This window comes from Netta rufina, assembly GCF_964035555.1.
Source record: "Netta rufina genome assembly, chromosome: 27".
Taxonomy (NCBI): domain Eukaryota; kingdom Metazoa; phylum Chordata; class Aves; order Anseriformes; family Anatidae; genus Netta; species Netta rufina.
This window is the reverse complement of record NC_140151.1, coordinates 4,205,831-4,222,194: the sequence shown is the minus strand read 5'-3', so window position 1 is coordinate 4,222,194 and position 16,364 is coordinate 4,205,831. Positions and strand designations below refer to the sequence as shown.

General features: G+C 53.2%; 1 protein-coding gene across 1 annotated transcript in view; it reads right to left on the bottom strand.

Annotated features, from left to right (window-relative positions):
• Positions 1-16,364, bottom strand: part of PEBP4 (phosphatidylethanolamine binding protein 4) — a 61,388-nt gene that overhangs the window by 25,504 nt on the left and 19,520 nt on the right. The window contains exon 4 of the mRNA XM_084302138.1: positions 6,333-6,431. Within this exon, the coding sequence (XP_084158264.1) occupies positions 6,333-6,431 (99 nt within the window). The remainder of the gene's footprint in view (positions 1-6,332; positions 6,432-16,364) is intronic.

The window sequence follows — 16,364 nt, the reverse complement described above, 5'->3', positions numbered from 1 at the left end:
GAGTGCCTTGAACTTTTCCTTTGCGACAGCCTTGGCACAGCTTTATTTTTGACCTGATTTTTTTTATTTTTTTTCTTCCCCCTCCCACTGCCTTAGACAAAACAAGCAGCAACGGAAAAGAGGCAGAAAAGTCCTTTTTTGGTGCTTTTTGGCAAGCGAGTTGCAACACGGCAGAGCGCGGATGCCTGGCGGCGCAGGTATCTGCACTTTGAGCTCAACTGGTGCTGCTCTGGGAGGAAAATCATCACAGTGCAAAGCACAAATGTCCCAAAAGGACACGATTTTGTCCCTTTTGTGAGCACCAGGATGCAGGGAGCATCTTGGTTGGGAAATGAGATCAATCCGCAAACTATCTCCGTGCCGTTTTGGTACGTTTTATCTGATTTATTCTCTCCTCGTTAAGAGGAGCTAATTAACAAACCATCGTTTAAATAAACAGCAGCACGAGTGTTTGTAACCTCGGCTTTATTGAGTTGTGACAAATTATTAGCCTTTGCATGTTAAATGAAATAGAAGCATCCAGGAAATCCTTAAATCCCGCCTGCAAGGAGATGATACCTGCTGTGAAAACGGAGGCTGATGAGCAGCTCCTGGGCAGGGCACCTCTATCAGGAGCACCTGGCATATACATATCCCACAAATAACCCCCAAAACCCCGTTTTGGGACATTTTTGCAGCAGCAAAAAAGGCACGGAGACCAAAGCACATCAGGCTCAGCGCCCCGGCGGGCGCGCATGAAGTTTTCTCTATTCGCCATCCCATTTTTGCTTCGCCCATGGAAGGCAGGAGCCTTCCCAAGTGCCAAAATCAGAATCCCTGCAAGCAGCTGGCTGCCTGCAGTGGCGGTGACAAGAACCTCGCTGTCGCCGTCACAGCCACCTCTCCCCTCGTGGATCCTTGGCAATATAATGAGAATAATCACCTAGCGCACGTCTGCACAGAGCCCGTCACCGCCGTGCTTTATTGCAGCAGGTGAAAGCACGGCACCGACGGGGGCTTGGGGATGGGATGAGGGCAAGGACAGGCCGGGAACTAGAAGTTCTGGGGTACCCCTGCTTTCGCCTTCCCCCCCAGCCCCAAATGATTGCCACAAATTAAGATGTTTCCCTAAAAATGTCCCGTCCTGGTGCAGCAGCGGGGTGATGGGGTTGGAGCTCCCCGAGGTGCCGCAGAGGCTTCGCGTCCCCCTTTATGCTTCCCTTCCTGCTGTTTCCCAGCTTGGTGGCAGGTTTTTAGGGGGGCTGGGCGTGTAATTATTTGGGGGCACTAATTACAAGGAAGGAGAGAATTAGCCCCAGCAGCAGCAATGGGAGAGTCTGGCCGCTTGCTCAGGGGAGAAACCTGGAGGCTGCGAAGATGCACACCAAAAATGCACACTCGTGCAAACACATCTGTGCAAAGAGAAATGCTTGTGCAGACACACGTGCTTGTGCAAAGACACACTTGTGCAAACACGTTTCTGCAAAGCCATGCTTGGGCAAAGGCGAGCTCTTGTGCAAATAGTCACACTTGTGCAAACAGGCGCTTGTGCGAGCACATTTGTGCAACGACGCGTGCTTGTGCAAACGCGTGCTCTTGTGCAAATATTCATGCTTGTGCAAAAAATAATGCTCGTGTAAGCACGTTTATGCAGAGATTCACACTTGTGCAAGCACACACATCTGTGCAAACACAAGCACTTGTGCAAACACGCATCCCCCCGCGGGCAGCCCTGCAGGGCTCTGGCCCGCGCCCTGCGCCGCGTTTTTCCCCGACGCGACGGGAAGGCAGCATTTTGCCCTAATGGTGCCCGAGAAATTACCAAGATTAGCAGCTCCATTCTTCGGCGTTTCAGGCCAATCACGTTTTGGGGGTGTTTTTCCATCAGCACTAAGTTACTGCTGTCATATTGTTCCGGCGTGGCGGGCCCTAGGGCGGCATTGTGCCTTCCAGCCACTCACTGATCCTAATGCCATTGCCTACAGCCTGTGTTTAAAGGTAATGCAAACAGTTTGATCCGCAAAATACGTTTGATCTATAATTTCCAGACACAGTTCCCGAACTTTTATTTTACAACAATTAGCCAAAAAGCCCTTTTCGTGTGATATTTGCCGAGAGCCTGACAGTAGCGGCAATTAAACCCCATCTGTTTGCAGAGCATGAATAATAGCAGTTGACACTCAACTTCGGGTACCGCACACGGGAAGCCTGGTAAACACCCGACCTCGTCACCGAGACACGGGGCAGGGTCGGGACGGATCCTGCCCTCTGTGTTTGCACGGAGGGGGCTCAAGGGATCGCTGCCCTCTGTGATGATTTTGGCTGGGGTTTGCCCTTGCTGCATGCCCATAGAGCCCCCAGAAGCCTGAAGTGCGGAGAAAATGACACCCTAACAGCCAGCTCCTTTGCTTGTTTTCTTTTCCTTTTTTTTTTTTTTCCTTTTTTTTTTTCTCTCTCTTTTTTTTTTTCCCTCTCTCTTTTTTTTTTTTTTATTAATAAAGCTTTCATTAAAAGGCAGCGACAGAAACTCACACCGGGGGGAACCGAATATTCCAAGGAGCCAAGTCATCAATTAAAACAACATTTCTCTCTGTTCTTTTCCCTTTCAAACGCTCGGTTTAATCACCAAAAAGTAGACTATAAAGAGCCCCAGCAAGAGGGAACAATGCCGAGTCACTAACTATTACATCTGCGGCGCTGCTACAAAGCGGCAGCGGTTCCCACCGGCGCAGCGGGGACCGGCGAGCAAACGGCGCCTGCCAAGCCTCCGGGATGGGCACCGGGATGCTCAGGGCCGGCGGAGGAGCCGGGATCAGGCCCTCCTTGTGTCGAGGTGGAGATTTAATTCTCCCCGTTCCCACAGCTCCCAGGCACGCCGGTGCTCTGGCTTCTCCCAAAATGAGCATCCCTCCCGCTGGCAGCTCCCTGGGGCAGGTTTCCCACACCCACCACTGCCTGCAGGCAGGACTCGCATACCCAAAAGCTGATTTTTTTTATTTTTTTTAAATTTTTTTCCCCTGCTACAACCCAAGCAGAAAGCTTCACCTTCCCTTACTAAATTTGCCTCCTCTCTCTGTGCCGCTCGGTGCGCCCTGATGGCTGCAGAAGTGTCCCCTGGTGGGCCCGTCCGGGGAAAGCTCTCCGTGGCATGGCAAACCCCAAATATTTGGGGTAAATGAGCTTGGCCCTGCATGCCAGGCGCTGTATGAACACAGCTTGGTGAGAAAAGTTTGCATCTGAGCTCTTGCATCGCCGTCCCTTTGGGTTGGGGACAGGGCTGGGGACAGGGATGGGAACCTCGCCAGGACGCGGGCACCCAGCCTGCCCGTCCCCCCACTCCTTCCCAGCCTCTCGTCATGCACAAATCCCTCAACTTTTAAGGTTAATAAAGCCCTTGTTTGCTTAAGATAGCACCTGTTTCTATGGTGACACTTGCAACCCAGAACCTGTTTATCAGCCAGCAAGGAGGAACGGTGACAAACGCAGGCGCAGGAGCAGGCACCCAGCCCCGCACAGGGCTGGTGACAATGATGGGACATCCAGGACCAAGGGCGCAGCGGTGACCCCACAACTGACCCCATGATCCACACCCAGCATCATTTTCCCCTCCATGCAAAGCCAACCCAAGCACATGCAGCCATAGGGCTGGATCCTGCCCATCACAGTGCCACGTGGCAGGGAGGAAAAGCGATGCAAAATGTTGGGCTGCGAGCGATTTGCTCTCAAACCATTGGCACACGTCTCTTCCCTCTGACCCTACAGCCCTCTCCAAACTGCTCCCTGCCTCAGTTTCCCCAAAACATCCCCAGAAGGACATGGGCGCGAGGGGTGGCGGAGGCTCCCCGCGGGTCCCGCTCGGCTCCAGCCTGGCGCAGGATCCCTCCCGGCTGGCAGAGCTGGTTTCCATAACGACTTTCTGCTACAAACATATTTTGATAAAAATAAAGTTAAAGCAGCTAGGCTGTGCCGGAGTACAAATTTGCTGCTCGCTCTCCCCCTCCCCGCTCCCCACGGAGGGGGAATAAGGCCGGGAAGCTTTCCTTTCCCAAGGGCAGGGTTTTCTTCCCTTCCCAAGGGCAGGGTTTTCTTCCTTTCCCAAGGGCAGGGATTTCTCCCTTCCCTCGTTTTCGCCACCGAAGACAAAATGGAAAGCCTTGTTTACTGGATTTCTCTGTGCGCCGGCTCCCACTCTGCCTAGCTACCTGATGCTCTACAGTATATACAGGATAATGTGATAAATTCATTTCCAATTCACTGCATTATCCTTTGAATATTTTAATGACTCATTGAATGGAGTAAAAAAAAAAAGAAAAAAAAAAAAAAAAGCTATTTCAAATGAACAATTATGCTGCATTAGAGTAAAGGCTGATTATATTTAAACACTGCTTGCATGGATAACGGGACATATCGACCTCCGCCTATAAGAGCTAATTTGGCTCTTATCTCTAAATAATTTTACACTGCAAATTACCATGAAAACCTAAAGGGCTTTAAAAACATTCATCAAAAGATATTATTCCACTTTGTAGCAACATTTTTATTTAAATTATTTTGAATGGGAGTGAAGGCATCTCTGGCGGCTGACAATCGGCGGAGCAGCGCCGCGGTCGCCGATAAGGAGCGGCGAGCGGTACCCGGCGGGGATGGGAAGCTCCGGCCCTAAATCCACTTTAGGGACACAAATCCCAAGCTGGTCCCCACCCTTGGTGGCACGGCCGGGTAGGGCAGCGTGCACGGCACGTGGTGCTCCCGCTCGCCTTTGCTCATGATATTAAATTGGGGTTTTCCCAAGGGTCAATTTTGGCTCGGTGCCCTGCGCCCTGCCCGCGAGGAAGGCGCTTTGAAGCCGCTCTCACCAAAGGCACCACAGTTCGCCACGAGGAGCCATGTGGCCAAACACCAAAGGAGCTGGTGGCTTTGTGGGGACGCTCAGGGGTGGCTTTATGGGGACATGGTGTGGGTGGTGAGGTCCCTGGTGGCACCGCATGGCGCAAGGGGGGCAGATACGCAGGGGATGCGGAGGGATGCTTCGGTACCCGGGCACAAAGAGGAAAATGATCGAATATTGGGGCTTGGGGCCAACAAAGATGTGACACCTGGTGATGGGAGAGCCGTTCCCATTCCCCAAAATCTCTTTTCTCCCCCAAAATCCACCCTTCTGCAGGAAGAGCTCCCTCCTTATGGCCTGGCGAGGAGCTTTCTGTCCTCGCTACTGAATTACCCAAGAAATGGGGAAAAAGCCACCTTCCTTCCATTTGTGTTGGTCTTAATCCCGCATCTTTGCTTAAAAGATCTTATGCTCCAAAAAGAAAAAAAAAAGAAAAAAAAAAAGAAAAGAAAACCACAATAATTAGCAATAGCGAACGCCTCGGAAGGATCTGTGTACAGAAGGGAAAACAAGAGCTTGGGCTTTTTTTGCGTTTAGTAAATATTAAAATTAATGAGAGACTTTCAGGACCCTGTTGTTAGAAATGCAGAAGGGCTTCTGTGAAGGATTAAAAAAAAAAAAAGAACCCTATACACAAATCTCTGCAATTATTCTGAATGCTTTATATTTTTCAGCCAATTATGAAATTCATGGAAAGTATTAATATCTAATTTTAATTTGCTCAATATTCCCATTAACAATAAAAAGTCTAATTAAGGTATCTGTACAAAAAGCCCTTAGCAGTAATTTCAGAGAATAATAGCAGAGAATGACTAGATATTTCTTGTTAAATGCATGCTGCAAATTAATTGATATCTTAATTAGACTTTAGTACTAAGATTATTAGTTAGATTGATTCAGAGCTGAAACACCTCATCTTTTAAAAGACAAAAGCAAGCAGGAGAGGAGCAAACTGATTTTCCAAAACCTCTCTGGAGGCGCAGCGGTGGCACACGGGGAGCTCACGGTCACGACCCGCCCGTCCCCGACCCACGGCGCTTTCCTCCCAACACGTGTTTGTGAAACCCAAGGGATAAACCCATGACATTTTCACCAAAATGGTTGTTTTACCCCCCTAAAAGAATGACAGCAAGCTCTCTGAAGCAGCTCGCTGTCTATGCAGATAGAACTGTCAGTGGGGAGTTTGCGAGGCGATTTTTTTTTTTTCCCAGCATTTCCTTAGAAAAGGGTAAAAAAAAAAAATAAAAAAATAAGCAGCAGCAATATTTTTGGCCCAGCTTCGCTCTATATAGTCTCAGGAAGCGCTCCCCTACCTACACGCCGAGCACGATTTACATTTCCCTTGCAAACGCTCCTCCTTTGGGATTTCACCCGCAGGCACGCGCGCCCCGCCGGGAATCGAGCCCGCTGGGACAGCGCCACCAAACGCCACCTCCCGCTTGGGGACGCGGCCGGGGACACTCACGCGGATGTCGGCGAGCAGCCAGTGCCTCCAGAAGCGGTTCTTGGGGTTGGCTCTGCTGGGCGCATCGGGGTCCACCAGCACCAGCACGTATTTCTTGCTCTGCAAGAGAAGGGAGAGCGTTTGGGCACGGCGCGTGGGACCGCGGGGCACCCGTGGCGCATAAAGCATGGAACAACCCCAAAATCATCTAGGTTTTCACTCTTTCCCATGCATACACACTTGTATTCATGCAAAATCTTGGATAATACAAGAAACAAGCATTGTGCATCATAGGGGGAATGCAAGGCATGCAGACATTCTCGGGACATCTTCCTCCCCGTGACCTAAATCTCTCCAAGGTGCTTGTGGAGGAAGAACAGCTTTATGGTGTCCCACCAAAAGGGCACCAAGGAAGATCCCCCCTGTGCACCAGGAGGAGATGCCAGGATATTTCCTGAAATGAATGCCCAGCTCCACTCATGGATGCCCTGGTCTCTCTGAGGGTGCCCAGCACCCAAGGGTGCCAGCAGCACGAGGACACAGGGATGGGATTTGGGTCCCTGCAGGATGGAGCTGGGTTTGAAGTGACCTCTGGAGGCTGTGGGTGGAAAACCTGCTGATCCCCGGGGATTTGGCAGGACCTCAGGCACCAGATTATCCTGCAAGCACCCAGATTAAGGGATCTCTATCCTAATGAGACCTCCAGGTGCATCTGTCAGCTCGCCAGCGGTGCCACGCTCAGCTCCAGAGTGCCCCGGGGCTGCGATTTCAGGAGCCGCCGGGGGATTGAGCCATGCGGTTCCCATCCAAATTAACCGGAGCTCTGTGGCTAAATCCCCATGTCGCTTGTGAAACCGGGCAGGGATTTTCACAGCGGGATTGCTGGGCCAGAGACAAGTGCTCTTACTCCATTTCACGAGCCCTGCTCTTGGTGCCATGGGTCTCCCCATGCCCGCGGAGCCCCCAAAGCCCCTTTGCAGCCCCCGGAGCCCTGCGTGGCTCAGCCCCTGCTACAAACACCAAGCAACACTTGTGCACCAAGAGCTGTTTTACCAGAAATCCGTGGATTTCAACCCATTTAGCAAAGAGCTTGCAACAGTTGCAGAGAAAATCCCAGGCTGATGCAAGCGCCCTGCCCGAGAGCGAGGTGCCGACGGCGCCGTGCCTTGCTCCCAGCCCGGCTCAAACCATTTCATTCCCAGTGGGTTTGCATCGAGCATGCAGATGTGCACCCAAAAAAAGGGGCCACCCTAAGGGGGACGGGGCTGGGGACATAATGGCAGGGCTGCCACCTCCCTGCATGTGCTCTTGCAGCTGCACCGCCCAGAGCATCGCGGAGAAGCGGAAATCTTTCAGCGCCGGTGCCGAAAATGGGAAGGAGGAGGGAACGGGGAGGGAGAAGGAGGGGGGGGGAAGAAGCCCGACAACCCAAAAACCCCGCGCCGCAAGTGTGAAGGAATTTGAGCTCTAACTTTAGGGAGGGTACAGCGCCGAGCACGGCGCTTATGAATCTCTCGTTTCTCCTTCGGAGCCCAGCTGGTGGGAACAGAACGTGTAGTCATGGGACTGTCATCGTGTGCTGTCCAGGTTAACATGTAGCATTTCTATTACTATTAACAGACTTTCTGCTCCTCACTCCATCTGTTCTTCGAAATAATTGCAGTTGTACAGACCATGCCTTCGCTACAGGCAGGCTCTGGGGAGAGGATAGTGCTTTTATGCAAAAAAAAAAAAAAAAAAGGAAAAAAAAAAAAAAGGAGAAAAAAAAAGTGTTAAAAAATAACAGCAAACACGAGAATAGAGTGCAAGCGAAGTTAACAGCAGGCTCGCAATTTGGTACAGATTGTGGCCTAGAAAGGTGGCAGCGCACGCGGCGTGGGGCAGACCCCCGTGGGGACGGGCACCAGGTCGGTCCCGAGCCCGGCTCCCTCCGGGTGAGCCGAGACCCCGAGGATTTGGGGGATTTTCTTTTTTTGGATCACCTGCGGGATGGAGGCAGCGAAGCTCCCCCGTGACGCGCCGTGCGTGGTGCTGTGCCACCGAAAAATTGGAGGGGTTTGTGCGGGGCTGTTGCTTGCTCTGCTTCTCGCCTGTGCTCGCAGGGTGCCGGCGGGTTGAGCTTTAATTCCTCAATCCCTCCCCGACACGGGCTAACAGCATTAGCTGCTGCCAGGGCTCCGGGCAGGAGCTGGCCCAAGGTGACACCGGAGCTGCTCGGCGTCCCCGCTCCGAGGACTTTTGGGGAGGAGGGAAGTGGGTCCCCGTCCGAAAATCCCTCGCTCATCCAGCAGCAGGAAAAACGCATTTTTCTTGTTTTTCTAATGAAAGAAAAAGCCATTTGGGGGTCCTCACATCTGCACAGAGCTCCCCCAAAGAGCCCTCACCCCCCTGCTCGCCCTTCCCCTCCCAGCCCAGGCTGCCTCTCGCACCCTTGGGTGCACCCTAGCCGCACGGGGCCACCCCCAAACCCCAAAAGGAGCCCAAATCGTGTCTCCACGCATCACCTTCCCCCTGCTAACCACTTCTAGAGGGGAAAAGCAGCGACGCACACGGCTATTGCTGCAGTTCTGCTTATCCACAGGTTGGGAAACTTGCTCGGAGCGGGCAGGGCTGCTGCAAGAGGCAGGGAGAGGGAAGCAGGCGGGCCGGAGGGGATTTGTGCGCCGAGATCGCGGGGAGCCGGGGCTGCACGGGAATTAAAGACTTATCCAAACGAGAGCAAACAGGGTGTTAAAGCGACACACATGTAGAGCGAGCAGTTTCCTTGGAAACGAGCGCACATGGAAGCGGCACACATGCAGACCCGGGCGGGCGGCAGCCTCTCCCCGGCAGCCGAAGAGGGGACGCAGGGATTTGGGGTACGGGGCCGTGGGACAAGGGCACGAGGTGGGCTTTGTCCATGCTGTGATGGGGAAGCTGGAGGTGCCCAGCTCGGCTGGCCCAGGTCGTCTTCGAAATTCAGTCCCAAAAGGAAGGAGGCAAGGATGGGCAAAGCCCCAGCCCTGCTCCTCGCCCGGCGCACGTTTTTCGGCATGAGGAAAGGGTTTGGAAACCCCCCTTGAATTGGAAACCCCCCTTCTTGGCTTGAAAACCACCCCCTGCATCCTCCCCCAGCTCCTCCATCCCTCAGAGCCACTCCTGGGCCACATCCACCCCACGGCAGGCTTCCAGCACCCAGCCACACCAGGCTGTAGGGGACACTTCGCTGCGCCCTCACCTCTGCAACCAACCCATGGGGGCACGGAGCTGCCACTGCAGGCACAAACCCCGGCACCGACACCTTAAAACTTCCCCTGCACTGCATTAGCCCCGTGTTTTCTTGCTGCCACCCTCCTAGGAAGGATTTGGGGCTGCCTTTGAGCAGCCCCCAGCGCACGGGACGCGGTCCTGAGCACGCAGCGCCTGGCTGAGACCTCACCCCGTGGCACGATGAGCAGGGGAGAGCTCGGTGTGAGCTCGTTTTACACAACTACAGGACACCAAATGCAAATATACCCAAGGAGAGAGGCTCACGGGTGTGCAGGGAGCGGGACGGGGTGCCCGGCGTCCCCAAAAACATCGTCCTGGCTCTCCTGCACGGGATGGAGACCGCCTGTGCTGAGCGCAAGAGCCGGGGCGCTGCCGCTCCTCCTGCTAGGTGGAAGTGCTGCAAGCACCAGCTGAGATCTCAGAGTCAATCTGGGCTTTTTTCTTGGCTCGTCCCCAGTACTAAAAAGTTTCTATAACGGGCACGTAGTTAGCAATTCTGCTGCTGAGGCTTCGCCAAAGAGAAATTCTAGCTCCTTCTTCTGTGGCTAACGGCACCGGGAGGGGTGAGGCAGGCAAAAATAAAATAAAATAAAATTGTTTGCAACCAAGTTGGTTGTTGTGACTTCGGGAAACGGAGCCGCAATTTTCGAGGTGGTTTTCACCTTCCTATTTTAAACCAGAGCCTCGCAGCTTTCACCCCCCCCTTCCCCTCATCTCCTCCTACAAAATAGGTCAGCAATATTAACCCTGCTCAGCAGGACTTGCCCAAGGGGACAAGCGGCACAATCTGAACGCTTGACCCAAGCATCTCGTCCCCCCCCCTGCACTGCCCAAGGGAACTTCATTGACTTTCTAACAGGCTGCCCCCCCCCTGCAACGAGCCGTGCAGCCAGGCTGCTCTCCCCCAGCTCCCCGGGGGCTAAGCCAGCCAAATATTTATGCAGCCTGATGTCCGAATAATAATGGATTAATCCGGGATCGTTACGGCGAGCCCGGTCGATCTGTTAGGTTTATTCCCAAACTGAGGCCTTGGGATGGTGTAAGAAACGGGGTTATTTGCTCCGAAAGGAGAACATTTTGTTTTCCCACCTGGTGGAATAGACCCACAAAAGGGGTTTTAGGCTCTTGGTGTAAGGAAGCAAAAAGCAGGGTGACCTCCCAAGGGGTAAATATGGGTGGGCAGGATGCGCCCATGGTGGAGGCTGCATCCCTGGCATGTTTTGGGGTGGGATGGGAGCAGCAGGCTGTCCCTCCTCGCTCCAAGACCCCATTGCAGGGGTTTCCCCAAAACCGAGGTCCTCCCAAGTCACTGCCACCACCCGCATGGGATCAGGGGATGACCCTAAAGCGGGGACCCCTTGCTGACACCCAGGGAAGGGGGCATGGCAAGCCCACCGCTGCCCATTCTCCATCCAGGAATGGATACAATAAACAAAAAAAAAGGGGAAATTTTAATTCCCTGCAAAAGGAGAATTAAAAAAGCAAAGACCCCCCCCCAAGAACCAAAGCAGGCTGTGCCACGCATTCCCTCCGTGCGCCCTAGAGCTTGTGCTCCGTCCCCGCCTTTCCCATAGCTATTTATTCCTCTTGGAGATGGGGACAGCTCTGGAGGCGAGCTAATGAGCACCATGCTAACGAGCATCACGCTGCCGGCCCCAGGCCGGAGCCGGGACATCGGCCATCACACCGGGACCACGCTGGGTTTAACTGGGAAGCGTGGCCAGTGCGAGGAGGAGGCGGCGGAGCGCAGCCGTCCAGCCCAATTACCGTCACGCACGGGGACACATGGGCTGGTGGCGTTTGACATTTGCTGCAAAATATTTTGATGCAAAATGGCACCTCCGTCACAAATTATTTTCCCAATCTTGGCTTGGGCTTCGGTGTGATTTTTTTTTTTGTTTGGTTGGTTGGTTTTGGGTTGTGGCTTGTTATTTTTTTTTGTTGGTGGCGGTTTGTTTTTTTTTATCTTTTTTTTTTGTGTGTGTGTGGTTTATTTTGCTGAGGAGGTGAAAGAAAAGCAGGATGGCATGGGGTGACTCTTGCAGATGAGCTCCATCACCTCCGTGCATGAGCAAAGAGCTCATGCCAACAGTTGGCCAAAGCAACCAGCCCTATCCCCATCCCAGGAGACCCCATAAGAGCATTTTTCCCCTTTTCCCTGCATTTTTGAAAGGGTGCAAGGCCAGGATGGAGCCACAGCATCACCAGTCCCAGCCTGAGCACCACGGGGCTGCCCGGCGAGGCAGGGGTTACGGCGCTGGGAACTGCTGAACCTGGTGCCACCAGACACCTGGGAAAGCTGAAATGACTTTAAATGCCTAAACATTTTAAAACAAACCCTGGAACAATTCAGCTCCTAACTCCTGCCTGCTTTCTCTCGATCGCTCCCTCTCTCTCTCCCATTTTTACGGTTTCCAGAGCTGTTTTACGCCTCATTACCTGCACACTGTGAGTGATGTCTGTCGGTCCTAGAGCTGTAAATACCTTAAATCATGCTTCATTAAGAATATCTATGGTGCTATTAAAGAGCTATAATAGACAACGAGTTAACAGATGATTAAATATGAACTCCATTTGTGTCAGTCACCGGCGTGCAAGGAAGAGGCTTTAAGTTTTTTAAACTCGCTCTCATCATCTGCCGAAGCACGGCTGGGGGATGCGCGGGCACTGGCACGGGCGCGAGCATCCCCGCGGCGTGGATCGGTGGCTGGGAGGCGACGAGGCGCACAGCCCTTTGCTCGCCTCTTCCCATGGACACAAACACATGCAACGGATCAGGGCTCGGAGCTTTTGAAGGAAAAAAATATCGAAGAAGGGATGGAGGAGGAGGAGGATGGGCTGGGGAGGTCGATGGGGTACCCGTGGAGAGGATGGAGGTTAATGGGGTGGATCAGGATGCAAAGCGGGCTGAGCGCCGCTGTCGTTCCCAATAAAATAACACCACAACTGTGAAGGAACGGGGAAAAAAAAGGCAAAAAAAAGCACAAATTCAACAATAATTAATAGTAAAATCCCACGAGTGCACAAAATACTGGGGGAAATTAAATAATGAGCGCCGCGTTATTTTCCGGATTGATTTTTTTTTTTTTTTTGCTATAAAAATAGAGCGCCCCGCGCTCCGCCGGCTCCTCTCTTATTATTCCCCGACGCACCTCGACCCCTCGCAGCTCATCCTGACCCCGCTCGCTGCCACCACCGGCGTGCCCGTGGGGACCCCCGCCGCCCCCGGGGCTGTGTAGGGAGGCCGGGGGGTCCCGGGGGGCTGCGGGGGCTGATAATTGAATCTCGGCGCTTCCACGCGGCCGGAGCCTGCCTCGCCATTAAGCGAGCTGGAAATGCCATTTCCGACTCGTCCCCGGCTCCGAGGATGCCCGCAGCTCCTTATCATTTGCTGCCGTCCCCTCTGCTCCCTGCTGCCTGACCTCGCCTCCCCGCCGGCCCCGGGGTCAAGGAAGGAAATTAATCCTGGAGCCCCTTGGGAGCGGCGGCAGATTGCATGCGCTCCGCTCGCTCGCCGAACGCTGAAGGATGAAAGCACGTCGGGAGCTGCGGGTGCAGAGCCTCCAGCGTGCCCCTTCGCCTTTGGGAATCCACCCTGGGCATTTTTAATGGACTGCAAGGATCCGAAAACCCAGCCAGGGCCTTCCTCCCACCCCGGTGCACCATCACCACCTGTTGAGCGAAGCCAAGACACCGCTCTGGTGAAATAATAACCCTCCCCACTACGCACACCGCTCTTGCCAGGAACAGGAGGGAGAAGATGCTCAGCTCAGAACTTCCCTCCCTAGTAAAATATTTAATAATAAACTCAGAAGAGAAGCCAACTGTCTCCCTTGGATGTGGTTTTCATTTGGAAGTTAATAGGATTTTTATTCCCATCCAAATCCCTTTTTTTTTTTTTTTTCTCTCGCTAATGTATATTTTGTTCTAATATATCCATCTTGTCATGCTAAATAAAACACAAATCCTACAGCCACAGCCCAACTGGGAGTGATGCACACCCGTGTTGGAAGGCATTTCTCTCCAGCACACGGACCCAAGCCGCTCTCCCAGCCCCGATCACTCTTCCTAATCAATCCCCCCTCAAAAAAAAAAAATACTTTAAATAACATTTTAAATCCGCCGAGCGAGGAAAGCGTCCACGTTAACGTGTTAATTTCCACGCTGCCTTGTTTCTTTGAAACCCCTGAAAAATGGGGAGCTTAAATGAATCCTATGAAAAGGAACAGTGCATCATTAACGCAGCCAGATCCGTATCACAGACTGCAGCAATTACCGGCCGGTGAAACACTGCAAGCTGTGAAGAGCTTTCATTACCAGGGGTTCTGCAGGTCGTTCACCTCTGTCCAATCTTACGCTAAAACAAGCATTTTCTGCACCGCAGATTCCAGCTTCATTTAAATCCGTAATTGCTTTGATTTCGCTACATATGGAGCGCGGGGACTTCATGACTGAGAAATCTATTAGGCAATAAGTTTGCTACTTTTCGGGGGCCGCAGCCGGCTCGCCTCGGCTCTGCCCGGGTGGGGGGACGGATGGGGAGCCTGATCCCCGCTGCTGCGTGCCCAGGTCACCGAGGGGCATGCAATCAGCGGGCCGGGATGCTCACCAATAATCCCCTCTCACCTGCGGCCCCGCGCGGCAAATAGCACTTTTCTGAAGCCTGAACGAATATCTGGTGGTTTTGCATCATTTCTGAGGAGGGCGCGGCGATGCTCGTGCCGGAACAGGGCGCAATCCCCCCGGCACAGTTCGCCCTTATCCCACCTTGTCCTGCATGGAAACGCTTTGGGGAGGGGGATTTTTTCACCCCATTCCTATTCCAGGAGGAATGGGGGCTTCTCCCCGTTCTCCTTTCCTATTTTTTTTTTCAAATAAAACGCATTTTTAAGATTTGGGGGGGGCATAGCCACCCCTGTGCACCCCCGGTTTAGGAGCAGGGCTTTACACACCCACCCAAACCCCAGGCTGCCCCATGGGGTCGGCAGCCGGAGACAAAAGCCTGCTCTGCTCCACGCGGGTGCGTGCCCAGCCCCGCACGGCAGCGCCTTGCAGGAGCGCATTAAACGAAGCGATTAACGCCTGTCACGTGCGCCTCCTTCTCTCTTCCAGGCTCTCCCAGGGGAAAGAAGCTGCACGTGCAGAGGAAGGGTTTGTTTTGGTGGGGTTGCATTAGTTTTAAAAAAAAACAAAAACGTGTGGCACAAGGGTGAGGATTCATCCCCAAGTGCCTGGGCAGGGTTTGGAGATGGGTGCGGGCACCTTGTGGCCGTCCCCTTGCTCCCCGGGGCCAAATCCTGCTGCCAGTAACAACGCACGTTTCCTGCGTGGATCCGTCCATGCCCTGCTGCCTTTGAGCAACCGCTGATGGCCAACGTGGCCCAGCCCAAAGCCCCAAAACAACCCCAAATTCTGGCATCGTGCCGGTGCTGCTCCCTTTCCTGGCAGCACCCAGGGCGATGCCCGGCCAGCAGAGGATGTGGGTTTCGACACAGGGCAGGGGTGACACGGCCGGGAAGCTGGCAGCGATGATGCAAGCCAGTGGGGAAATTTGTAGGAAAAATGGGGTTAGGATGAAGCAGTTTGGGGTTTTTATTGCTTTTTGGCTGGGTAGATGGGAAGGGGAGGTTTGGGTGCTGCAGGTGAGAGCGAAACACAAAGGATGAGGTGCGCCAGGATGGGATCAATGAGCACCCAAAACACTAAAGCCACCAATTTTGGGGGGTCACCGGTGTTGGGTGGGATGGAGAGTGCTCCCCCCACAGCCATGACCCTCCTTTAATTAATTTCCCTTGCTTTATTGCCCCCCTTGCTTTAATTACAACACAAATATTCGCTCGTGCAACCATCGTGCACATGAATTGAAGCTGGTGGAGGGTGTCATTAGGTCTAATTTCTTCATTTCTTTTAGGGCACGTGAGGGAAAGAGAGAAGAGCGTTTCCTGCGCAGATTTCTGGTGATAAAACCTCGTTCCAAGGTGGGTTTCTTTGTGGTGCTTTTCTATTTTTTTTTTTTCCCTTTTAGTTCAATATACTGAAAGCAAAATTTTGCCTTCCAGCAGCTCATCTGGGGGTGAAATAATCCACTCAACATTAGATTATCAGCTCACGCGCATTTGCATTAGAATAGGACAGCAGAGCTCCTGGGATGGAGCGAGATCCACCCTGGGAGTTGGAGCTACAAAACACGCAAATTCAGCAAAAAAAAAGGGAGAAAAATAATAATAATAAAAAAAAGGAGCAGAATTATCCACCACTGCCCACCAGCAGTGCCAAAACACGATGCTCTCCCCAGGGCGTTCAGATCCCCGGTGTCCCCAAGGTCACCAAGCCTGAAGCCAATGGGTCAGGGGGCTGTGGAGGTGCCGGATCGGTGCCGGATTGGTTCAGGATCAATTCAGGATCAATACAGGATCGGTGCAGCCCTTTGTTCTGCCCGGCCTGACGCTGCACCTTTCCTGCAGCTGTCAAAATGAAGCCGTCGCCCTGACGGCCGCCCGGGAGCCGTGTTACAAATGTGACGGTCCCCTTAGGCTACAGCGGGAGACATGGCCAAATTAATGAGGATGTGACAGAGTTTACGGGTCAGATTAGACTCCTCTCCCATGGCTCCGCTCGGCGCGAGGCTGAAAATTGACAGAGAAGAAGGGGAAGCGCGGGGCGAGGGACCGCGAGGGTTTTCGGGAGCGTGTGCGCTCACCAAAAGAGCAATCCTGTACTTGTCACAACCCATCAGGAGCTCGGCGGACGAGCACGGCGCCCTCGGTCCCTCCGGTGGGAGAGGGGAAGGAAAGCCTCACCTCG